The sequence below is a fragment of the Rana temporaria genome, chromosome 2 (genome assembly GCF_905171775.1).
Source record: "Rana temporaria chromosome 2, aRanTem1.1, whole genome shotgun sequence".
NCBI lineage: Eukaryota > Metazoa > Chordata > Amphibia > Anura > Ranidae > Rana > Rana temporaria.
Genome location: NC_053490.1, coordinates 43,269,889 through 43,296,731, shown reverse-complemented (window position 1 = coordinate 43,296,731; position 26,843 = coordinate 43,269,889). Strand labels below are relative to the sequence as shown.

The 26,843-nt window shown below is 41.1% G+C and overlaps 1 protein-coding gene across 6 annotated transcripts in view; it reads right to left on the bottom strand.

Moving 5' to 3' along the window:
* The window catches only part of FAT3 (FAT atypical cadherin 3), a 573,478-nt gene extending 553,114 nt beyond the window's left edge, over positions 1-20,364 (bottom strand). For all 6 annotated transcript variants that reach the window (XM_040340131.1, XM_040340132.1, XM_040340133.1 and 3 more), the window contains exon 1: positions 17,057-20,364. In XM_040340131.1, coding sequence (XP_040196065.1) covers positions 17,057-20,348 — 3,292 coding nt within the window. In that variant the 5' untranslated portion in view covers positions 20,349-20,364. The remainder of the gene's footprint in view (positions 1-17,056) is intronic.
* Between the last annotated feature and the right edge of the window lie 6,479 nt (positions 20,365-26,843).

Sequence of the window (26,843 nt, the reverse complement as noted above, 5' to 3'; positions counted from 1 at the left end):
AGAATCTGGCCCGTGACCACGTCTAGAGCAGACGAAACGTTGGGAGGCGACGTGCTGACGTCACCGCAATCTGAGGATCCGTTCTGACACGCCGGCCGGCTTTTTCTCATACCCTGCTGTTATTTCTTTATCCAATTGGATTGTATATACAGAGAGGATCCTCTCCAGCATACCCAGTGAATCCAGCTTGACTTGGTCCGTTAGGATCTTTCTTTGTGGTAAGGGTCAGCAAGTCGCATTTCTTTCATTGGAACCAGACTTCACTTAACCTGAATCACATTGGGGTGTCACGCTCCGAACTTGATTTTCACATGGACTATTATTAATAATTGTTTTCACTCTTGTATATTATACCACCTTAATAGACATTGTGTTTCATACAGCCTTCTGTCCTTTGAAGGCCTTCACTTCATTTTTCTCAGCGCTACTCCATTTTTTTGTATGAGAATCTGGCCCTTAGTATCCAAAGACTGCGTTTTTATTGATTCTGAATTTATTTCTGCCTTCGTTCTGTCATTTTGGCTGTCCTGTGAGCTACATTACTAGTAGATGGACTTCTTTAATGGCTCAGAGGTCTGATTCTGAGCGCTGGGCCCCAATGAAGCTCTCGTAGAGGGAGCTTGCACAGAAATCATGTGGCCAAGAAGTAGCCATGCTCATTAGCACTGTAAAAGGTTTGCTAAATCTGGTTATAGCTGTATATAGTGGAAACTTGGATTACGAGCATAATCCGTTGCAGGAGAATGCTTGTAATCCAAAGCACTGGCATATCAAAGCGAGTTTCCTTATAGAAGTCAATGGAAACAAAGAAAATTAGTTCCGCATTGACTTCTATTACATGCATGTGGCCAGAGGTGGGAGGTGCCGGAGAGACCGGAAAAGACTGGGAAATACTCGGAGACCGTTCGAATGCAGTCAGAAATCCACGGAAAGGCTCGGGAACTGAGAGTGTCACCGGCGCCCATGCACTTCTGGCCAAATGCGGTACTGCACACCGCAGAGGCTTGAATCTTGCTCGTGTTGCGAGACAACACTCGCAAACCGATATTGAAAAAAAAGCTTGTATTGCAAAACGCTCGTTAACCGCGTTACTCGCAATCCGAGGTATCACTGTATGTTGAATTTTAAATTACACGTAAACTGAGAGATTTTCTAATCTTGCTGGAATGATTTTTGGCTTGCAAAAGAGAAACTTCACTCTAATGACTTCACATTTCCATGCAGACAAATGTTTTCTTGCATTCTGACCATGATCAAAAAATACCTTATTAAAGAAGATATTTAGAGCCCCCCCCCCCCCCCCAAAAGTCAACATCTATAAATATTGTAGCTGTTGACCTTTAATAAAATGACACAAAGTTGTCCAGGGACAGAGTGCTGTCCTCACCTGGGCCAGTTCTTTCGCCAGTCTTCGGGTCCCTGGTGCCCCCATGTCTAGTGTGGGAAGCCTGCTACGACTCCTTGCGGCTTCACAGTTGGCTTCCCACTGCACATGCGCAAAGCCACGATGTGCTTTGTGAATAGTTCCACAGCTTTTAGCCACATCGATTGTTATCCCTGAAAAGCCGACCGCTGGCTCTAAAAAACGGTACCGGGATGATGCCTGCATCATCACGGTATAACCCCTTAAAGCCGAGGCGGCATACGCTCGGCGGGAAGGGGTTAAGTTATTACTAGTTAGATATTATTGCAGATGTTCGCATTTTCGGGTTTTTGGATTTTCGAATTTACGAACTTTTAAACTTACGAATTTTTGAATTGACAAATTTTTGGATATTATGAATATTCAGAAAAATTTGTTAAACGGGTTTTCGTTAAGTCGGATTTTTCCTAAAATGAACTTATTTGTCAAATTTCATTAAAAACTAATTGGGAACAACACAAATTGTAAATCTCAGCTTGTTCAATTAAGCTATGGCGATAAAACCTGGAAGCTGATTGGTTTTTATGCAGAAGTGAGCCTGATTGTGCACTCTCCAGCATTAGTAAATAAACCCCATTTTATGTCAATACCCTTTAAAAAGAAAAATTGTCCCAATATCTGTCCCGTAATTGCCCATTGCAAGTTATTCAGAACAATACAATCTGCTTATATCCTACTATATATATAATTCTTTTCCAAAGAAACAACTAAAAAGGTAAGAAATATGTTTTCTAATCATTTTTAGGCATGCTGTGTGAATGGGTACACATAGTGGGGGTTTCTCAAAAGTAAAAATACGCTTTAAAATGATGTTTTATAAAATACTTTTTATTTCCAAGTCACTTAAAGCGGGGGTTCACCCTATAAAAAAAAAATATATATATTTTTTTCTTCAAGCATAAAATTCGGCATAGTAGCGCGAGCTACAGTATGCCTGTCTTAATTTGTTTATCCCCGTACTCACAGTGTAATCGTACATAGAAGATTCCGACTGCCCACGGGGAATGGGCGTTCCAATCCAGACGGAAGGTGATTGACGGCCGGCTCTGGCGCGTCACGCTTCTCCGGAAATAGCCGAAATAGGCTTAGCTCTTCACGGCGCCTGCGCATAGTCTGTGCGCAGGCGCCGTGAAGAGCCGAGACCTACTCCGGCTGTCTTCGGGGAGCGTGACGTGCCAGAGCCGGCCGTCAATCACCCTCCCTCTTGAAAGGAACGCCCATTCCCCGCGGGCAGTCGGAATCTTCTATGTACGATTATACTGTGAGTATGGGGATAAAAAAATTAAGACAGGCATACTGTAGCTCGCGCTACTATGCCGAATTTTATGCTAAAAAGTTGTTCTGCAGGGTGAAACACCGCTTTAATCTGTTCCTAACAACAATATTTACCCATTAATTTTGATTCTGTAATAGGCAATGTAATAAACAAAAGTATCCCTTCCTAACGACTGTAAATCTCTACTGGTCCCGATGCTGATAAAGAAGACAAAAATACGAGATTTGCCAACTTTTAACAGAATCCAACAGAAGTACAACTAGAGAATGTAAGACATGCGGGAATATTCGCTGCCGAGGTTCATGTTCTTTTTCAAACTGCAGAACACCTACAGCTAAATATCGTCACAGAATCACAAAAAGTTAAACTAATAATAAGCTTTGGCAGAATTCCTGAATCCGGTGTTCGATGTTAAAATGTATCCGTATGGAACTGTCAAAAAAAAAAAGAGCAGCCAATCTGCTAAAGATTTTCTTACCTTTTATCTTATGCAAAGCCTCAGGCCTTATTATTTCTACTTTTCTACAAATGTTCAAACCTATAACGCGCTGTTCTAGTAACTGTCATGTGTACACACAATCAGTGACAGTTAGAGACAAGCTTTGAAGTAAAGCTACATTTTTCTTAAAACATATGGAATAAATAATTGCTAGTCGTTTGGAAAAACATTTTATTGATAAAGTGACACAAAAAAGTATGTGTTCTTAAAGTGGAGGTTCACCCGAAAACTTAATTTTTAACATTAGATTGAGGCTCATTTTGTCAAGGGGAATCGGGTAGTTTTTTTTAAATCGAAGAAGTACTTACCGTTTTAGAGAGCGATCTTGTCCGCCGCTTCCGGGTATGGGCTGCGGGACTGGGTGTTCCTATTTGATTGACAGGCTTCCGACGGTCGCATCCATCGCGTCATGATTTTCCGAAAGTAGCCGAACGTCGGTACGCAGGCGCCGTATAGAGCCGCACCGACGTTCGGCTCCTTTCTGCTACTCGTGACGCGATGTATGCGACCGTCGGAAGCCTGTCGGAAGCCTGTCAATCAAATAGGAACGCCCAGTCCCGAAGACCATACCCGGAAGCGGCGGAGAAGATCGCTCTCTAAAACGGTAAGTACTGCTTCGATTTTAAAAAAAACTACCCGATTCCCCTTGACAAAATTTCGGGTGAACTCCCGCTTTAACTCAAATAAGTCCCTCCTATTGCTCAAGGCCTGCTCTGGGTTCTTTTTTTTTTCTTGTGTTCCAGTGGCGGCTGGTGTTTTTTTTTATTATCGGGGGGGGGGTCAGCAAACAACCCCCCTGGCCGCCGGTGGAGAAGCACTAGCACAACTGGCCCCTACACCCCCCCCATAGCATGGCACAGCACTAACACCCCCAGCAAACCCCCCACCACCACCCGCTGTCCTTACCCTTGATGCGGGTGGTGAGAGCAGCAGTCAGAGCTGATGCGGCCACCTTCCAGCCTTGTCCCCTTAAGCATGGCGGGCCCGGGCAAAGCTGCTCCATGTGTCCTCTCCAGTGCGTCTCCTCTTTGTTCCTCCCGGTGCCTTGAAAGGGGCCAGGCACATGAATAGGGGGCGGCCATGGATAGATTTGTGCTATGCATGAGTCTATCCACTACATGTAGGGGGTGAAGAGGAGAGAGGGGGTGGCGCCCGGGCGCCCCTAATGTACGGGCCGCCACTGGTGTGTTCCCCATGGTCTCACTGTATGTAGGAACATACAGCCACCCTCTCGTGCTTGCTCCAAAGACCAACTAGGGACTTTGGGATTTATACTGTGCATAGAGCAGTGCACATGGCCTCACCAAACTTTGTATGTTCTTCTTACAAAATATATCTCACTTCCTGTCTGGTGAACTGTCACTGTGACAGGAAGTGAGGGAAAATCTCTTTAAGGAAGCCCTGCATAGCAGAAAAAACCTGAAAAAGGTTCTAATCCTTCCCTACTCTATTCCAAACAGTCGTGTGAAAGGGGTCATTTCATCTAAAACAATTGTTTCCTTTGTGGATTTCCTTTGAGTATGAGCCCTGGTTCACACTGGGTACGATTTGGAACGATTTGAGATGCGATTTGACATGTCAAATCGCATCTCAAATCGGCGGCAATTGTCGGCAATGGCACTGTCCTAATCAGTGCGACGCCGCATCTGCGATTTCAAAAAGTAGTTCCTGTACTACTTTTTGCGATTTCGGGCCGCGATTTACATTAAATTGCGGCCGAAATCGCGGCAAAATCGCTGTAAAATCGCGCATTTTACAGCGATTTTGAATTCGCAGCAGTGTGAACCTAGGCTAAAGGAGAGTTTCTGTCATAAACAATCATTTCAGATGCCAACAACCAAGAGATTTCATGTCTGATAAGATGTTTTCATATCTTCTGATAAGATGTTTTCATATGTTTTGATAAGATTTTTTTTTTTTATCTTATAATATGTTTTCAATTGTGTCGCTGGCCGCCATTTGCTAGTCCGTCAACTTAAGATCCCACCGTTCACTAAGGACTAAGGCCGCAACAAGAAAACAACTTTTTCAAAATGACTTTAGAAAAATGAACGTCCTTTTAAGCTGCCTCTTACCAAAACATACCCCTCAGGGAACTTTTTGTTGCTTGCTAAAATTGTGATTAATGTCTCCCACTGATTAGTCTTTCTGCCTCATTAACTCAAATTTTTCTGGTAAAATAATTCTAGATAGACGTGACAAAACTAAAACATTTTTTTTTTTTTTAATTCAGCAAATTGCACGCTGTAATAAAATATTGTCGAGTCATGATAATGCTAATGGTCAAAAGGTCATGTATAATCTTTAAATGTGGAGGCAATACTCATAGCAACCGGATTCCTGCCAAGAAGTCGTTTTTTCTAGGAGGTGAGAATGTGTAACTCAACTTTCACTGGTTGCTATGGTAAATAATTTTACTTTTATTTCCTCATGTTTATAGACAACAGTTGTTAAGCTGATCACACACAATAAAATCTGATATTTAGCATTTTCTATATTTAGGCTTAAAGCGATAAAACCAAAAATGTAATACAGTATACTGCAGCTTACCAATCATTAAATGTGGTGGCTTCATTAGTTATTATTTTAGGCATTTTTTTTAATCTTTATTTTCACCTAGTGATCTAGCCAATAAGTCTATTACTTTTCAACTTTCTTTACCACTTTAGCCCCGGGAAGAATTTACCCCCTGACCAGAGCACTTTTTGCGATTCAGCACTGCATCGCTTTAACTAACAATTGCGCGGTCGTGCAATATTGCACCCGAACAAAACTGACGTCCTTTCTTTCCCACAAATAGAGCTTTCTTTTGGTGGTATTTGATCACCTCTGCGGTTTTTATTTTTTGTGCTATAAACAAAAAAAAAGCAACAATTTTGAAAAAAAACTCTGTATCTTTTGCTTTTTGCTATAATAAATATCCCACATTAAAAAAAAAAAAAAAAAAAATCCTCTGTTTAGGCCGATATGTATTCTTATACATATTTTTGGTAAAAAAAGATCGCAATAAGCGTATATTGATTGGTTTGCGCAAAAGTTATAGCGTCTACAAAATAGGCAATAGTTTTATGGCATTTTTATTATAATTTTTTTTTACTAGTAATGGCGGCGATCTGCAATTTTTATTGGGACTGCAACATTATGGAGGACACAACGGACACTTTTGACACTGTTTTGGGACCATTGTCATTTATACAGCGATCAGTGCTATAAAATACACTGATTACTGTGTAAATTACACTGGCAGGGAAGGGGGTAACCACTAGGGGGCGAAGAAGGGGTTAAGTGTGTCATAGGCAGTGATTCTAACTGTGGGGGGGGGCTGGGCTGGGCTACAAATGACACAACAGTGATCACTGCTTCTGATGACAGGGAGCAGTGATCACTGTCCTATTACTAGGTAGAACAGGGAAATGCCTTGTTTACACAGGCATCTCCCCGCTCTGCCTCTCTGTGAGACGATCGCGGGACACCGGCAGACATCGAGTCCGCGGGACACCGGCGGACATCGAGTCCGCGGGATCCGCAGGCACACTCATGGAGCACACGACAGGGGCTCGCTAACCTGCATGGTGGCAATTTTAAAGCAACGTACAGGTACATTGCTTTGCGCAGCCGTGCCATTCTGCCAACGTATATCTACAGGCGGCGGTCTGCAAGTGGTTAATAGACCAATTGTCCAGCAAAGGTGGTAGTTAGTGAGTTGAGACAAACCATTTAACACGGATAGGGCTGCTTACAATGGTCAGCGTTTATTTATTTTAAAAAAATCATTATCTCAAAAGAAATGTGTTACCCTCCCCCGTAAATGCCTGCCATCTCTGAATATCCAAGAGTGGAAAGTTAAGCAAACCAACTAAAACAAAACGAAAGCGCATTAGATAGCAAAGAAGATAATAAGTTAAAAAGTAGTGTTGCACTTTTCCTATTTAAATCAAGCCCATAACATATCTATAAAGCAGTATAGTCACTGACCCAAAGTTTAAGATAGAGCTCTACCCTCTTCTGGCTGGCTTAATGGGAGCTTGAAGGAGCGTAGGATTGGACAACTAAAAAGGAATTTCCAGGAATGGCATTCCTCAAATAGATGGACTTAGAAGAACCTCTTGATGGACTGACGCATTTCAGTAGTACAAAATAATTTATATATGTTAACCATGTAGTGTATGACCAGCCTTACTAAATACACATTGCATGGATCAGGTAGGCCCTCACATCATACAGAATTGGTAAATCTAAAGGCCCATACACATGATCTGACTTTTTGACACCAAACCTCGGACGGACCTGTTTTTGCAGACAATCCGACCGTGTGTACGCTCCATCGGACAAACGTTTTCGCTTTTTCATTGGACAAATGTTCGCTGTGTGAACACACAAACTTTCCAGCAACAAATGTCCTACGTTGGCTAATCCAATCCTGTGTACACAAGTCCATCTGACTAAAGTCCAAAGTACAAACATGCATGCTCAGAACCAATGCTAAAGATGAGACAACAATAGCAAAGTTTGCCCGAAGGGTGGCGGTAAAGAGCAGAAAAATCACGTAGGCCATCTATTACGTCACTACGCTTGTGTTTGTTGGCTGAAAAAGTGTGTATGCATACGAAGTTCACGGACAGCGCTCTTTGGAGCAAAATCCACAGAAAAGTCAGTTGGAAGTCTGATCGTGTGCATGAGGCTTCAGAGGCCTTACCAAGATTGTTCAATGAGACTTAAAGCCTCATTGTACTTTTAAAAAAAAAAAAAAACACTTATTTTTTCCACTAGAGCTACCATTTTACAAAAGAATTCTAAGTCGCCAGGTCCTGGGCAGTTGTAAGAGCCACAGACAGCACAAGTCTGGGCACCTGCATATACCCTCAGGCATTAAAGTCAAAGATTTAAAAAAAAATGCACATATCAATATAATTTATCATGATATAATGGTATTTTAAATCCACACAAAGGTTTTACTTGTTCCATAAGCAAAATGCAGAACTTGTGAGGACATATGGACCTATTTACCCTTGTTATGCCCTCAGGATGTCCACAGTCCTTTCAATTGACCCAAGTTTTCTGCATGTTCTGGTTAGGTAGAATAAAATATCCATATAAATTAGCTGCTCTTCAAATTGCTTTCAGCTTTGCAGCAATGTTTTATTCCTCACTAAAGATGGAATGTGTGAGGTTAGAGATTTTTTTATATATATATACATCTCTTTAAACAGTACTCAGCGTCGCCTCTAACTTTTTGTCTACTTCCCCATCATTTCTTTTTCATGTCTACAACCATCTCTCCAGCATTTTAATACCATTCCTGACTCAAGGCATTATTTCTCCCCCACATTTGTTTTTGGTTTATTACACGTTTTTAACCTTATTTCAATTTCAAGCGATGAAAAGAAAAAAAAAAATACATAGAATAATACCAAGAAACAGCCAAAGTCTTGGACACTTCAATAGCAATTGAAATGTCAACACTTTAAGAGCTACATTACGGCACATGATCTCCTCTAAAGGGATACAATTTCTGTATAGAAGATCTCACAGAACCCTTTAAACAAAATTGTCTGGACAAGGAACTTTCACACCACCAAAATATATGCATTACTGGATATGCATTCATAGACCAGGTCTTCGGAGTGGATTGATCGGAGCTGTTGAGGTATGGAACATCTGTGTAGAGTTTGGTCTTTTTCTTAGCATGTTCACATCCATTAATGGGGATCTCACTTGATACTAGTAGTGATTATTATAAGAAAGTGTTGAAAGCAATAATGGCTCGAAAAAAAAAAAAAGAGGGTGGAAAGAATCAAAGCTAGGAATTGCTTTCAATATATTACAGCACACAAAAGACAAAGGAGCAGCTGTGAATAGGTTGTAACTATGAACAAAAGGCAGTCTTTATACCGACCCTTCTGAAGAACTGCTAGGGCCACCACTGTCTACTAGAGTTTAAGAATCTGTTGCATTAGTAAGACTTTCATATAATCTCAGTGCTACAAAAATAAATTACATTTCAAAGTGAAAACCTTTCTGAATCACAACATTCTGAATCCTTCTTTAATTGGTTATTACGATAGATTTGTGACAACACAGGAGCACAATTATTCTTACCCCATTACAGGAAGTGTATGAACAAGGACCTTTATGGAAGGCTCGTCAAGTACTCTAATAAAAAAAGCTGCATTTCCTAAAAGTTATGGAAAACAACTTTTGAAGTCACATTAACATTTAAGGGCTCATTCACACTAGCGGTTGTGGGGTGGTAAAACCCTGCCATTGAGCCACAGTTGTATAGCTCCCCAACTGCTCCCCTTTAGTTGCAGTGGCAGCAGTCACGGGTGCACTTATGCTACAGCCGCATCAGGAATTATACCCCCATTTGCTTTTTGAGGGCATTCCTACCCCTTGCTTAGGACCCACTTTCCAAGCACCTTGCAACTGTGAGCAACGCACAAGTTTGTTACATACTACAACCTCCACGACATCTACAAGATACGCCTCTTACTAACCAATGGCACCACAAAGCTTCTAGTTCACTCCCTGGTCATCTCCCGCCTCAACTACTGAAACTCCCTCATTGGCTTATTTTTAAATATGCTATCCCTCCTTCAGTATTTTATGAATGCTGCTGCCGGACTCATTCACCTTACCAACCACTCAGTGTTTGCTACTCCTCTCCGTCAATCCCACCACTGGCTTCCACTCACCCAACAAATTAAATTCAAAATACTAACAAAAACTTACAAAGCCATTCACAACTCAGTCCCCAGCTACATCACTAGCCTAGTCTCTAAATAGCAACCTTATTGTTCTCTTAGTTCCTCCCAAGACCTCCTGCTCTCTAGCTTCCTTGTCACCTCCCTCTGTGCTTGTTTCCTGGACTTTTCCTAAACCTCTCCCATCCTATGAAACTCCCTACCCCAATCTGTCCAATTATCTCCTACTATGTTTGCTTTCAGACGATCCCTGAAAGCCCTCCTCTTCAGAGACGCCTATTCTACCCTGCCTAACAACTGTACTTTTATTTTCTCCATCAGCTCATCTCCCACAGCTATTTCCTTCGTATCACTTGATCCTCCCTCCTAGATTGTAAGCTCTAATGATTCCTCCTGTATGGAATTGTATTGAGACTGTACTGTCTGCCCTCATGTAGTAAAGCACTCCGCAAACTGTTGGCGCTATATAAATCCTGAATAATATTAACAGCAAAGTCCAAGGGGTTAACACAGGCTTTGAATAGGCAATACAACATCTCCTTACTCCTGTCCAAAGCTTGTGTGAATGAACCCATAAAGCTCATATAAGGTTTTAGTGATTGGGTTTACATCTACTCTAAAGTAAATATCCCATGGGGTAAATACAGCTATAGCTGATCTCCTACAGAAGATGTTAGTTGACTGGATCTAACACACTGACCCCACTGCCTTCAATACCTTTGACCAGATATTGTATATATTTTCCTATGGGTTCCCTTTCCTGTAACCAGTTACTATTAGCAGAGGTGTAGATGCATACCCCCAGTTTGCAGTTTTCAGTGTAGTAGGACCAGGGGTCAGGCTGACTTTACCTTAGCAGAAATAACAGCAGTCAAATAGAGAAGGCATGCACATCTTTTGTGTAATCCTTCAACTCAGCTGGCAGCCATTGATGTTTAAAGGGCTCAGCCCAAAAAGTCCAGGTGTTTAGATCAGGGCATCAGCATAGCCTCTTGTGCACCTGGCCATAAACATTTCAATGAAAGCAAGGGAATTTCCCCAGGATTAGTAGTGCTTGCAATTGCAGGTCTAGATCTACCAGAACTATTAGTTGAACTTAACTAACTGTAATTATGTAGTGCAAGGTCCTGTCTGACTGCACATAGATTGAATGGAAAGTTGATCTTGGGCCCATATTACATTGTTCTAGTAAATTTTAGGTTTATTGTACATATTTGTACAGTCATATTTTAAGATGTAGGATGATCCTTAGTATGAGCTGTGTGTAGGCTACTGGTACAGGTCTTTTTACACAGCCCCCCCCCCTCAACTTTGGTGCATCCGAGGTGGCCACCTCTTCTGCTTACCCATAGACCCATTCCTGGTTGGCGGTACATTTTATAACTGTGCAGTGCTACTTTCATGCACCTAAAGGTGTAATTTATGAGTTAAGTTTATCTGCCTTATAACCTATCCAACTGTTTTCCAATTCCTTCTTGTGAGGCATGATTGATAAATCTTTCCATTGTTTTTCAGAGACCACGGTTCACTTCACCTGACTGTATAGCATTTAAAAGCCACCATGAAAGAGAAAGTGGAGGTTTTACCTTGAAGTTGAACAGTGCATAGACCTTATCTGCAGCAATTAATCCCAACACAGCTGAGCCAGAATTCAAGTTATGCTCAACTCCCTAGGCCTGCAAAGATTTATTACTACAAGACCTTTCCAAGGAGGATTAACACTTTCATCTTCTGAAGGCTTCCAGATACAATTGCGTTCTGGATTTTAGTAATTTCATAACCCAGAGGAAACAATAACACAGCCATAAGCTCTCATACTGAAGCTAAATGGTTGGTGTCCGGACAACAGACAGCCGCATTCCACACCACATCCAGTCATGTGTATTACATATGAACTGTGTACAGTTCTATTGGTGCTATCAACTCCATTTTTTTAGTTATGAATAGAGTGGGGAAGAGTTAACATCTAGACAATTTGTTATTTCTGTGACCCCACTTTTTTTAACTTCCTGTTCATCCGACAACAGGACAAGAACTGTGACTGTCACTAGAACAGCAAGGTATAGACAAAAAAAAAACATTGTCAGAAGTTCTAAACCCTCCCTACTCCATTAGAAATGTGTTTTTTCTGGGTCCCCATTTAGGAGATTTCCCATCATTTTCTTAAGAGTAAACCTCCCCAATAGGAAGCCATATGGCAGTAGCCAATAGAGGTTCAAATTCCACCACAGTGTAGCAAAAACAAAATAGTTTTTGGAGAAGTTGGTCTTTAGGTTGATTCTACATCACAGATGTACTGGACATAAAAGCAATTCTGTTCTGGACACAGAAATTATATACTGTATATATTTTTTAAATTCCCAGAGTTCAGTTTTAACAGTTACAGGTGTACAGTATTTCAGAAGTATTCTTTTGCTTACAAAATGATCATTACAATAAAACAACAATGTAAAGCCTTCACAACCAGAATCCACCTTAATAAAACCAGAACAGATTAGTCGCTTTGAGTATTGCGATTTGCATGGTTTTACTGAAAAAGCCTATTTACTTACTTCCTTTGCAATGGGACACAAGCTAATATGCAAACAAAACAATAAGACTGTGCCCACCTCTGAGAAGAAAGAACAGCCACGCATATATGTTTCATGAAGAAGAAGCAACCCCACACAAAAAAAAAAAAAAAAAATGTAAACTCAAATACTTGATAGTTTAAGAAATGACCTCAACTCAAAAATTGTACCCTACCAGTCATCTGAAAATGTACAGTTTTTTATAATTCTTATAAAAAAAAGTGAAATTCATGTGTCTAGGCACTCTTAAGCCTCCTAGCTTTATATCTGCAGTATGAGAATCAGTATGAGAATCAATTAAGTCACTGATGCAGATTTAGAGTGAGATTTAGTGATGATACTACCATGCTGTTCACTGTTGTCATTCCTGAAGAGTAAGCTGTTTCTAAACACCTGATGTTCAAGCATCCCCCTACTTCTACCTCATATGTTCTGTCCATCTGAGCTGCCTCCACCTTCTCTGCTAATTTCTAAATATTGCTTCACCCGTCATCTGATCACCAGTCATGGGGAGGTGGCACTGATATGAAAAAGAAAAGCCCTACTTATACCAAGATAGCTGCCTCTACACGGAGACACAGTGCAGAACAAGATATAGTAAGTCAGTAAGACCCCTTTCAAACAAAGGGTCCGATCAGGTCTGCCTGTCAGTATATCAGACAGACCTGATTGGACCCTCCATTCACCCCAATGGACTTGCAGGTGTAAACGGACTTGTGTCCATTTTTACCCGTCTACCTCCAATTCGATCTTCCTTCTCCATCTAGATGGGTTGGATCAGAGGGCAGTTAGATGTAAACGGACAGTGGAGTCAGCCACCCACTGAGCAGAGCATGCTCGGTCCATGTCCACTCTGAGCAGATACAGACCTATAATCAGCCCGCTTTGCTTGGATAAACTGGGGATCAGTAGAGATTCCTTGATAATCTGGATTGAGTCTGCTGCATGTGAAAGGGGCCTAATGGGGAAAAGATCAGCTGTCTACAGGTAAAGCTGGTGACTAGTTCTTTGTAACTTTGGAGGCTGTGTCCAAAAAAGCAGAGGGGGTGTTTAGGTCCTCTTGGAAGGTATGGGGATTACGAAAATAAATTTCCTGTTTCGAAATGGGGTTGCAATTTATTCTTTTATAAAGAGTTGTAAATGGAGCCATCATAAAACATACATTAGTACTTACTGGAGATCTTTAAGAAAACCATAAACAAGATCTAATACATAGGCACCGCCAGCCTTCATTAACTGCCTTGACTAATAACCTGTGACACATCTGGATTTGCGGCAAACCTTTAACCTAAAATCGATGGCCACTTCATAATGAGCACATGAGCTAAACAAACGGTAAATAAACAGCCCTGTCAGTGTAAAGTAATTCAATCTGCGACTCTCTCTCGGTAACGAGACAGAAGATTAATTATTCAGAGGTGTTTTAGCTGCCACTGGGCCAATAGCAATCCACTAATGACTTAGAGTATCACAGATCATATTGCCAAATGGCTTTCACACATATCTCAGCGGGCAGCAATCCAAACTGCCAAGCTGACTCAGCCAAACTTATTGGCCTGGCCGAAATGAAACATTTAAAGGTTAATTCTAGATTATTACATTTCTTTGAAAAAAACATTATTTATTAATGCTTTGCTGTTTCTTTTGTTGAAGGAAGAGAAAAAAGTCAGCACAGTAGCAGAACTAATTTCAAGAGTTAACTTTGAAGTGAATGTTAGAAGACCTTTCTTCTCTCTACCCTCCAATCCCTCCCCTCTATTCCCTCACAATTATTTTCCTACCTACATTGGGAAAGGCTACAAAATATCAAAAATATCTCAGACCAAGCTATACATTTATCGTGCTTTCAGGTAAGTCAACTCTTGTAAAAGTTTGCAGTAACTGGTCCCTTAAAAAAGTTACAACTTGCACCTTTAACTACGGGGCAACTTAAAGCGGGGGTTCACCCTGTTAAAAAAAAAAAAAAGTTTTTTTTTATTATACCATTACATTCGGCATCGTAGCGCGAGCTACGGTATGCCGGTCTTACATTTTTTATCCCCGTACTCACTGTGATATGGATCATTGAATATTCCGGGAAATGGGCGTTCCTATGGTGAGAGAAGGTGATTGACGGCCGGCCCTGGCACGTCACGCTCCTCCGGAAATAGCCGAAATAGGCTTGGCTCTTCACGGCGCCTGCGCATAGCCTGTGCGCAGACGCCGTGAAGAGCCGAGACCTACTCCGGCTGTCTTCGGGGAGCGTGACGTGCCAGAGCCGGCCGTCAATCATCCTCCCTCTCCATAGGAACGCCCATTCCCCGCGGGAGTCGGAAACTTCAATGATCGATAGCACAGTGAGTACGGGGATTAAAAATTTAAGACCGGCATACCGTAGCTCGCGCTACGATGCCGGATGTAATGGTATAATGATGTTAAGGAGGGTGAACCACCGCTTTAACTCAAATCAAGAGAAAATCCATTCATAAGCTGTATAAATCTTTAGTTGGATGTATGATTTTAAACTCCAGTATAGACAACATAATCTCTCTCTCTCTCTCTATATATATATATATATATATATATATATATATATATATATGTATATATATATAATACTAAGCATGTTTACATGCTATATAACTACTAAGTATTATAAATCAGTCATAGCAACTGTATTGTTTAAAAGGGATATCACATAGGAGTAGCCATTGATCAGTAGCTTCCTCATGTTACAATTTGGACAAGGTAAGGTCGGTTTTCTAAAGACAAAGGCCCAGATTCACATAGATGGGCGCAAAAATGTGCGGGCGTAACGTATCTCATTTACGTTACGCCGCCGCAAGTTTTTCAGGCAAGTACTTTATTCACAAAGCACTTGCCTGTAAAGTTGTGGCGGCGTAGCGTAAATCACCTGGTGGAATTCAAATTCGGCGGGTAGGGGGCGTGTTTCATTTAAATTAAGCGCGTCCCCGCGCCGAACGAACGGCGCACGCGCCGTCTGTCAAATATCCCAGTGTGCATTGCTCCAAATGACGTCGCAAGGATGTCATTGGTTTAGTCGTAAAAGTAAATAACGTCCAGCCCCATTCACGGACGACTTACGCAAACGATGTAAATTTTTTAATTTTTGACGCGGGAACGACTGCCATACTTAACATTGGCTGCGCCTCATAGACCCAGGGGCAACTTTACGCCGGGAAAAGCCTAACGTAAACGTCGTAACTTTACTGCGTCGGCCGCGCGTACGTTCGGGAATTCGCCTATCTAGCTAATTTGCATACTCGACGGGGAAATCGACGGAAGCGCCACCTAGCGGGCAAAAAAAAATTGCAGTTAAGATCCGATGGCGTAAGAGACTTACGCCTGTCGGATCTAATGAATATCTATGCGTAACTGAATCAGTCGCATAGATACGACGGCGCTAGGCAGAGATACGACGGCGTATCTGGAGATGCGCCGTCGTATCTCTTTTGAGAATCTGGGCCAAATAGTCTGTTCACTTTGCAAGGGAATTTTCACAAGGGCTTGAGGACTTGGATAAAGCTCTTCTGAATTCTATCATCCAAGTATTTGCAAGTAAAAACGCTGTTTTTTCTTTAATTTCCTTTGTACATGATTGAGAAGTGTTTGCAAAGTAAAATTTAATTACAATCGCTAATCTCCGGGGCAAATTTCCTTGCAAAGTGTAACTCCCTTTGCAAAGTGAACAGCCTATTTGACTTTAGTAAATCAACCCTGGTGCTGTTGAGTTTGTGATTTTTTTGGTTTGCTACAGGCTGAAGAGTTATCATTGAACCAACTTCTGCTGAGACAGCACTGCAATCAGCAAAACTCCCTGCTGATTGGAGAGCCCTAGCTCTGACTCAGCAGGAGGCATGTTGGAAATCTTCAGAGATCAATATTTCTACCTAGAGAGTGAGGGTTCTTCTCCTCAGCATACTGGCAAGGATCAAGCTGACAGTTGGGATTTATAAGCAATTAATACTCCTGGTCCAGCTAATGCTTAGATTAGATTGGTGGACTGGTCCTGAAATGTAGTGAAAAATTACTAATCATTGCATTTCATGGTCTCACTACAATACCAAATTTCACCAGTAGGAAGTGTTCCAAGTTAAATCTGTCAATACAGTTTTTGTCCAACCAAAACCATGCTCAAGCAGCTCTGATTTAGGCTGGATTCACACCTATGCAGTTTTAGTGCTTTTTGCATTTTGCAGATTTGCACTACAGTCTTTAACATGGTTTCTTATGGAACACGTTCTATAGTGCAAATCTGCAAAATGCAAAAAGCACTAAAACTTCATAGGTGTGAATCCAGCCTTAAAGATTGGAACCCATGGTTGCAAATATTGTGCATTTACAATTTTTCTATAACCCCCCCCCCTTAAAGAGCACTTCTGTCTGCTTTTACACAATATGAGAGGAATGCTCTTTGCAAAATATAAGCGCACAGTTGTACTTTATGCTTAAATTAGGGGGTAGTATTAATATATTAACAAATATACACATTAGGCAGCATGGGTTGCTTAGAGTTTAGCTGATCCTTTTAGCATGCACCATCTAAAAAGCAATGTAAGGTTGAATACACTTTCATACACTTACCAGTTTCTTCATCTATGTTAAATCTTCCCAGTCCACTGCCATCTCTTATAGAGTACTGTATTTCACCATCACGGCCACTATCTTCATCTCTCGCCAAAACTTGCAAAACACTAGTTCCGATACGTGAATTTTCCTTTACAGATCCTGTTACAGCAAAATCCGTAAAGTAAGGAGTATGCAGATTTTCATTAACATCCACCACTTCAACCTCAACAAAAGAGACAGATGAGAGAGAGACTGGGCGACCCTTATCCTTAGCCCTTACTGTCAAATTGTAGAACTGTTGCTTTTCATAGTCCAACTCTTTGTTTAAGCGAATAGCACCACTGGTTTTATCAATCTCAAATCTTCCATTGTAGTCATTTACCAATGAGTAACGGACTTGACCTCCGAGGCCAAGGTCAGGGTCTTGCGTCTCAAGCCAAGAGATGACAGTACCAACTGGAAGGTCTTCAAGCACCCTAGCAGTGTAGCTAACAGGGATGAAAACTGGAGAACAATCATTGACATCATCCAAGTAGACCCTTAATGTAACGACAGAAAAAAGCTGCTGGCCATTTTCTGCTTTGTCTCTCGCCTCAATTTTCAAAGTGTAGTTGGACATAAGCTCTCTGTCCAGTTGGTCAGCTATATATACTATTCCAGTAGAGCTGTTAATAGCGAATTTTTTTGTGTCTGTTAAAATAGAGTAAGTGACTTCACCGTTTGGCCCGAGATCCTTGTCCCTAGCTTCTACCTGAATCAATTCTGTCCCTATGCTTGTGCTCTCTAGGACATTAGCTGAATAACTTTCATGGAGGAAGATGGGATTGTTATCATTTGCATCATTTACATGGATAGTTAGCAATCGCCATGAAGACCTCTGGGGATTTCCTAGGTCATATACTGTAATGTTAAGTAGATACTTATCAGTTGTTTCTCTGTCCATCGGCATTAAAACACTCAGTTGACCCGATTCTAAGTCAATAGTAAAACAGCTATCCATATTGCCATCTGTAATTGTATAAAGTACCTTTCCATTAAACCCTGAATCTGGATCACTAGCTTTAATCCTAAGAAAAGAAGCTCCCACAGAGAGGTCCTCCTTCACTGATACATCCGATGGAAATGACTTGTCAAACTGGGGTGGCTGTCGGTTTACAGAATAGAAATCAAACAAACCATCTTCATAATTAAGCTTGGCATTGGCTTTAGACTTTTTTAGAAGCTTCTCTGCTAATTTCTGGGCAACCCTTGTTTCTTTACAATCAAAATACTTTGAAGGTACCTTGCCATGGACAATGGTTATGTTAACAAACATGGGGTCTGCAAAGTATTCCCCATCAGTAGCAGTGATCTTAAGAGCAAAATTGCTGTTTCTTAAACCAGAACTAATAAAGGATTTCTTAAGTTGTAAAACCCCAGAATCAGGATTCAAGTAGAAAAATCCAAGCTCATTTCCAGAAATTATCTTATACTTGACAAGTTCTAACTCATCTATATCGATTGCAGAGACTGCTGTGATATGTCCACCAGTTGGAAAGTCAAAGGAGATTACTCCTTGACATGCTACCTTCTCAAACAATGGTTTATTATCATTAACATTCCCTATATGAATGGTTATGTTCACTTCACTCTCATGGCGATATGGGGAACCCCAATCAGATGCTCTCACAACGAATCTGTAACTTTCAGGAGAAGACTCAAAGTCGAGAACATCAGAGGTGCTGATAGTTCCCGTAAACTGGTTAATGGCAAAAGGCAAAGAATGCAGGCTAGCTATGCTGTACGTGATATAACCATTTTCTCCTTTATCCATATCAGAAGCAGAAACCATCAAAATGCTAGTTCCAATGGGAACACTTTCATTGACAAATGCCTCATATGAACTTTGCTGGAACTGCGGAATGTGATCGTTGGCATCTTCTAGCCTGATCATGACTTTAGCTTTACTATCACTGCCTTTTTGTACAACTGTGATTTCATAAGTATCTTTCCCAACCAAGTTTAGAGGACGGGCTGTGGTGATAAGACCTGTTCTTGCATTAATCTTAAAATATTCAGAATCTTCACTCTCAGAAATTTTGTATTCCACAGATATGGTCATGGGCTGCACCTTCACTATTGCAACAACAGCACCAGGGGGTGAGAACTCACTCACAGTTACTTCATAAACATCTTTTTCAAACTCAGCTTTCACCTTTTCCTTTTTAGGGCTAGCAATATGTACATATTTCATTTCAGAAGATCTCTGAGGAGACCCTTTATCTTTTGCCTGAAGTGTCAGATTAACACCATATGGAAAACTGTCCCAGCCAATAGGACTTTTTTGTTTGATTTTATACTCGTTCATCCATTTTCCCTCTTTAGCCAAAGAAAACTGTTGCAATGCATCTCCTGCCACTATTGAAACAGACTCAATGTCACCATTTGCACCTTCATCTATGTCATCAACCGTAATTATGGCATAAGAAGGATCCACATCCAACATGGAAGGAATGTGAGTGACCACAGTGATTGTGGGAGCATGTTCATTAATACGTTCAATGTGAACAAAAAGTTTGGCAGTGCTGCTTACGCCATTGTTGCCATATAATTTCATCCCACGATCTACAGCCAACACTTCTAGGTCATATCGGTTTTTCTCATCGTAATTTAAGCGCCCACTTAACGAAACAACCCCACTAGATGGATGAACAGAGAATAGATCTACTTTGTTCTTAAAATAGTAATAAAATTCCCCATTGGATCCAATATCGGCATCCGTGGCAGTAACTTGCGCAATGCTAGTCCTTATCGGTGTACTCTCGGCAATTGTGACAGAGTAGGTTGTTGGGGAAAACAGAGGTCTGAGATCATTCATATCCAAGACCTGTATGTTAACTTTTGTCCAAGCCTCTAAGTCTTCTCCCCTCACTGATGCTTTTATTGATATTAAATAGCTATCTTGAATTTCTCTGTTCAGGATGGCAGAATTTCCACCTTTTGTTCGAATCCTTAAAAAACAAAAGTCTCCGATTACAACTTCTTCCGCTTTAAAAAATCCTTCTTCATCTCCAGACATGATCCTGTATTTGATGTCCCAGGATAGGTTGGCTAACTTGATTCCAATTTTTGTTTGACTGTTGAGGTACGTCCGGGCAGCAGAATTTTCGTAAACAGTGGCATTGTATGTGGGGTATGTAAACTGGAAGATCTGTGGTGAGGGTCCTTGGATACCAATGCATAATTTAAAAAAGAAATTTAAAAATAAGAAGATCATATAGGAGGGAGATATTGATGTGTCTCCCAAGATATCCATGGTTATAGCCATTCCATAATTTTCTTTCTTCCTGGAACAAAAAGAAAAATTTAACATTAATAACATTAATACATTATATATGTTATATTTATATACTGTATATTTTCTATCATTAGTCCACATGCTATGGTCCTGAGTAAGCTACACAGTAGGTTAAATGCATTTGGACCTACACACTTCTATCCACTTTCTATAAGCTACTTTATATAAGTGACTTTGCTTTGGTCCTTTTGGGGTATACCTTCTACTAGACTCTTGTGTGAAGCACTGTTGCCTGATTTGTAAACTATGTGTATATGCATAAATGTTTTTATTATGGATTGTAGATAGAGATTTTGTTGTTTTATATATAAGGGTTATGTTTAATGCCAGTGCCATTCAAGTCCAACATTGTTATAGGATTTCTTCCTATATATCTTTTGCAGATACCTGACAACATTTCTAAACCTTCCACATTCTACCCAACGTTAAAAAAAAAAGTTGTGGCTTTATATACACTTTAACACCAACAGGTAAAATCTAGCTCAGAAAGCACATTGTTTTGTGACAAAGCTGGGTAAATCTTAGATCTGCATTGACAAAAATATAAAATCTCCCTTATATGTCTTCCACCTGTGTATTTAGCCATTTGCCAGGAGTTTAGCTTTAAAAAAGTGACAATATATATATATATACAAATGGAAAAAATAAAACATTATTTTAAAAGGTCAGGGACATCTGACACATTTTAGAAAGCTTTTACATGAAAAGAAAATAGGAAATAGAACCTTTTGTGGTGATAAGTTAAGTTATACAAATACGCTTCTGACTTTTGGGTGGGTTGACAAAAGGATGCATTCACGTCCATCACTTGTAACAAACATTTCATTAACGAGGACCTTCACTCTCTTCACCCACTTTCCATTACAGTGCCTTGAAAAAGTATTCACACCCCTTGACATTTTCCACATTTTGTCATGTTACAACCAAAAACGTAAATGTATTTTATTGGGATTTTATGTGATAGACCAACACAAAGTGGCACATAAAGTGGAAGGAAAATGATAAATGGTTTTCAATTATTTTTTTTAAGAATAAATATATGAAAAGTGTGGCGTGCATTTGTATTTAGTCCCCCTGAATCAATACTTTGTAGAACCACCTTTCACTACAATTACACCTGCAAGTCGTTTTGGGTTTGTCTCTATCAGCTTTGCACATCTATAGAGTGACATTTTTGCCCATTCGTCTTAAAATAGCTCAAGCTCTGTCAGATTGGATGAAGAATGTCTGTGAACAGCTATTTTCAAGTCTTGCCACAGATTCTCAATTGGATTTATGTCTGGACTTTGACTGGGACATTCTAACACATGAAAATGCTTTGATCTAAACCAGGGGGAGGCAACCTTAAAGAGGTGGGGATCTACATGAACAAAGGAGAAGTAAAAAAATCACGGCGGCCAGTGTTGCCCAGTGTCACCTCCTCACACCTGATTTAAACCTTAAATATTTGACCTACTGCTTCGCAATCACGTTTAAATCAGGTGGTGAGGAGGCAACAGATTACCTCCTCACCACCTGTCAAACACACTCAGATCACTTTTCACTCTTCTTTCCTTCTGCTGGCATCACTCGGGTGGCCAGAATAAGAGGTGGAGTGCAGTTGGTATCACTCAGAGGAGGCATTGGCTTATGCAGCTCTTGCAACCTACTACAGCTCTAACTTTACAAGTAGTCCCTCTGCATTGCACTCTTTGTGATGCGCTGGAATGGCGGGCCAGCAAGCTCAGACTGCGATCTACCAGTTACCTGTCTGCAATCTACTGGTGAATCACGATTTACAGGTTGCTGACCCCCGATCTAAACCATTCCATTGTAGCTCTAGCTGTATGTTTAGGGTAGTTATCCTCTTGGAAGGTGAACCACTGTCCCAGTCTCAAGTATTTTGCAGACTCTAACAGGCTTTCTTCTAAGACTGCCCTGTATTTGGCACCCTCCATCTTCCCATCAACTCTGACCAGCTTCCCTTTCCCTGATATAGAAAAGCATCCCCACAACATCATGTTGCCACCACCATGTTTCACGGTGGGGATGGTGTATTTAAGGTGATGTGCCGTGTTAGTTTTTGACCACACATAGCGTTTTGCTTTTAGACCAAAAGGTACAATTGTGATCTCATCTTACCAGAGCACCATCTTCCACATTTGCTGTGTCCCCCACATGGCATCCCGCAAAATACAAATGGGACATCTCATCATCTTCCTTCAACAATGGCTTTCTTCCTGCCACTCTTCCATAAAGGCCAGATTTGTGGAGAGCACGACTAATAGTTGTCCTGTGGACAGATTCTCCCACCTGAGCTGTGGGACTCTGCAGCTCCTCCAGAGTTACCATGGCCCCTAGCTGCTTCTCTGATTAATGCTCTCCTTGCCCGGCCTGTGAGTTTAGGTGGACGGCCAAGTCTTGGTAGGTTTGCAGTTGTGCCATACTCTATTTCCGGGTGATGGATTGAACAGTGCTCTGTGAGATGTTCAAAGCCTGGGATATTTTTTTTTTAAACCTAAAACTGTGATGAACTTCTCCACAACCCCTGACCTGTCTGGTGTGTTTCTTGACCTTCATGATGATGTTTGTTAACTAAAGTTCTCTAATAAACCTCTGAGGGCTTCACAGAACAGCGGTGTTTATACGGAGATTAAATTACACACAGGTGAACTCTATTTACTAATTAGGTGACATCTAAAGGCAATTGGTTCCACTCGATTTTAGATTTAGGGGTATCAGAGTAAAGGGGGTTGAATACAAATGTACACCACACTTTTTAGATATTTATTTGTTAAAAAAATTGAAAACCAATTATCATTTTCCCTCAACTTTTATGCACCACTTTGTGATGGTCTATCACATAAAATCCCAATAAAATACATTTAAGTTTTTGGTTGTAACATGACAAAATGTGGAAACTTTCAAGGGGTATAAATACTTTTTCAAGGCACTGTAAATTACTTCCCTCTCTGCTACTTTCACAGTCACAGATTGTGTTCTGAGCTTTTATTCATTTTTAACAAACAAAATTATAGCAACATGGTAACTGGTGTACAGCAGCAGAATGGTGGATGGGTGAGTATGTTAGTCATGGATAACCCAAGTGAAATTGATACGTGCCAATTTCCGGGAAAAAATATATATATTAATATTTAATAGATAAATACAACAGATAATGTTGAGACAGGGAATATCTGTTTGCCTTCTGGGGGATTAAGGCCCTATTCACACCTGCAAATAGGGCCATTTGCAATGAAATGCGGGAGACCCAGCATACAGTCGGCACCCAGGGCCAATCATTCACGGGTAATCGCTCCATCAGAGATTACATGCGAATGGCCACGATTCGCTTCGGAAGCTGTCAGACTCCCAGTGTTTTTAATGGGGCTTCCTCCTGCATCTAATCACAGAGAACTCCTGCTGGGTTTCCTGCATGCGATTGTGAATGGGGCCTAAGGAGGAATTTATTTTTCACGCACTGGAGCAAACTGGATCATACTTTTATATGTTTTTTTTTTACCTTCCTCTGGATCAACTGTGGGTTTAGGATTTTGTATATGGAGGTTTTCTATTTATATATATATTTTTTTCTTTTTTTTTTTCCTTCCTGTACAACAACTGCAGGTGTAGGATTCTGTATAAGGTGGTTCTCTACATATATATTTTTTGTTTGATTGCTTTTATTTGGATCAAATGTGTGTTTAAGTTTTTATATATGAACATGTTCTATTAATTTATTGTATATATTTATTTATTTTTTCTATTGGTTAAACTAAATGGACTTCAATCTGGCTAACTATGTAACTATGAAGTGGCGAAGATCCTTTTCAAGAACACTCAATCCTGAACACTGTCTCTGCTGCAACAATTACACTCCGACTACAGTGATAATGATTAACACAGTGACAAGCAGTTCATGAACTTACTTACTTAGTCAAAGTTCCACATTCTATATGAGAGCTTTATAATCGAGAAAACTAGTGTTTTTTTTATTTTTTTTATTTTTTTACTTCTCTCTCACATTGTTTTCTTTGTCTTTCAGTGCATTCTGGCCTATTCAACTGAAAAACAAACCAATTTAAAATGCAATTAGCGTCCTCAATGAGTGCATTTAAGGCTTGTAATGATGCTAAGTGCATTACTTAGCTACAGATGCACTCAGTGCCAAACATCAAGCTGGTACTTCTTTATGTGAGTTGCTGGTATTTAATGAAAATCGCAGAAGCAAAAAGATGACAAGGCATGGAAGGGAGAAAAAAAACCTTGTAAATACATTCAATACAAATTAGATAAAGAGTAAGTTTGATAGACTGGAACAGGGTTTCTCAACCAGGGTTCCATAGAACCATAAAGTTTATCCAGAGTTAAGGGTAGCTTGAGCAATGAGCAATTTCTGTCTCTAAGGTAAGTTCCCACTGACATCATTGATCTTTTAGCTATTTGTAAGGAGGTAATTCCTCCCAATGACCACAAGTGTAAGGAGCATTTTCCCCACTGAAGATCACACTAATGTATTATGAGTTGTAGATATAATCATTGGCATGGATTCATAAAGGAGATACGACGGCGTATCTCCTGATACGCCGTCGTATCTCTGAGTTCGGCCGTCGTATCTATGCGCCTGATTCATAGAATCAGGTTACGCATAGATATCCCTAAGATCCGACAGGTGTAAGTGACTTACACTGTCGGATCTTAGGCTGCAATCTCACGCTGGCCGCTAGGTGGCGCTTCCGTTTGTATACGCGAGGAATATGCAAATGAGGAGTTACGCCGATTCAGAAACGAAAGACCGCCCAGCGTTTTTTTTTTACGTCGTTTGCGTTCGGCTTTTTCCGGCGTATAGTTACCCCTGCTATATGAGGGGTATGTGCGGCGTATCCTATGTTAAGTATGGCCGTCGTTTGCGTAAGTCGTTCGCGAATACGGCTGGACGTAATTTACGTTCACGGCGAAAGCATGACGAGTTGCCGACGTCATTTGGAGCATGCGCAGTGGGATTCAGTCGCGGCCGGAGCGTGTGCAGTTCGTTCGGCGCGGGGGCACACATCATTTAAATGATACACGCCCCCTACCCGCCGAATTTGAATTCCGCCGGGTGGATTTACAATACGCCGCCGCAACTTTACAGGCAAGTGCTTTGTGAATACAGCACTTGCCTGAAAAACTTGGCATAATGTAAATGAGTTACGTTACGCCAGCAGAAAGATCCGCTGATCTTTCTGAATCTGGCCCATTGTTAGCAGGGGTTCCACGAGACTGGAAAGTTATTTCAAAGGTTCCTCTGTGTTGAAAAGGTTGAGAAAAGCTGGACTGGAATGTGCTATATACTGCCTAAGATGACTTCCCAAATTTCAGTTTGTGAAGACTTGCCCATGGATTCACCAAAAAGCTGCTATTCTAAAGCCTCATACACACGATCGGACTTCCAAATGACTTTTCCGTGGATTTTGCTCCAAAGGGCATTGCCAGTGAACTTGGTATGCATACACACGGCAGGACTTTTTCAGCCAACTTTCACCAAATCATGTGCTTTTCAGCTCTTTACCGCCACCCTGTGGGCAACTTTTGCTATTGTTGGCAGATCTTTAGCATTGGTTCTGAGCATGCGTGTTTGTACTTTGGACTTTAGTCCGATGGACTTGTGTACACACAATGGGGCAGATCCTCAAAGGCATTACACCCGCGTATCTATTGATAAGCCGCGTAATTTCAAATTGAGCGCGTCGTATCTTTTGGTTGGTATCCACCAAACAGATACGACGGCATCCGTGTTAGATCCGACAGGCGTACGCCTTAGTACGCCGTCTAATCTAAGATGCAATTTTCCAGCGACCGCTGGGTGGCGTTTCAGTCGTTTTCCGCGTCGAGTATGCAAATTAGCTATTTCCGACGATCCACGAACGTACGAGCGGCCGTCACATTTTCTTACGTCGTTTTTTTCCTGGCTTTTTCAGGCGTATAGTTAAAGCTGCTATTTGGTGGCGTACTCAATGTTAAGTATGGCTGTCGTTCCCGCGTATAATTTTAAATATTCTACGTCGTTTGCGTAAGTCGTCCGTGAATGGGGCTGGATGCCATTTACGTTCACGTCGAAAACACTGACGTCCTTGCGACGTAATTTAGCGCAATGCACGGCGGGAAATTTAGGGACGGCGCATGCGCAGTTCGTTCGGCGCGGGGACGCGCTTCATTTAAATGAAACACGCCCCCTACTCGCCACATTTGAATTCCGCACCGTTACGCCGCGAGAGATACACTACGCCGCCGTAACTTACAGTGCAAATTCTTTCTGGATTCGAAACAAAGCCAGGTAAGGTATGGCGGCGTAGCGTATCTCAGATAGGCTGCACCCATGCAATTGTACGTGAATCTGCCCCAATATGATTTTGCACCATCGGACATTTGTTGCTGGAAAGTTTGTCTGTTCTCACAGCGAACATTTGTCCAATGAAAAAGTGTGTCCAATGGAGCGTACACACG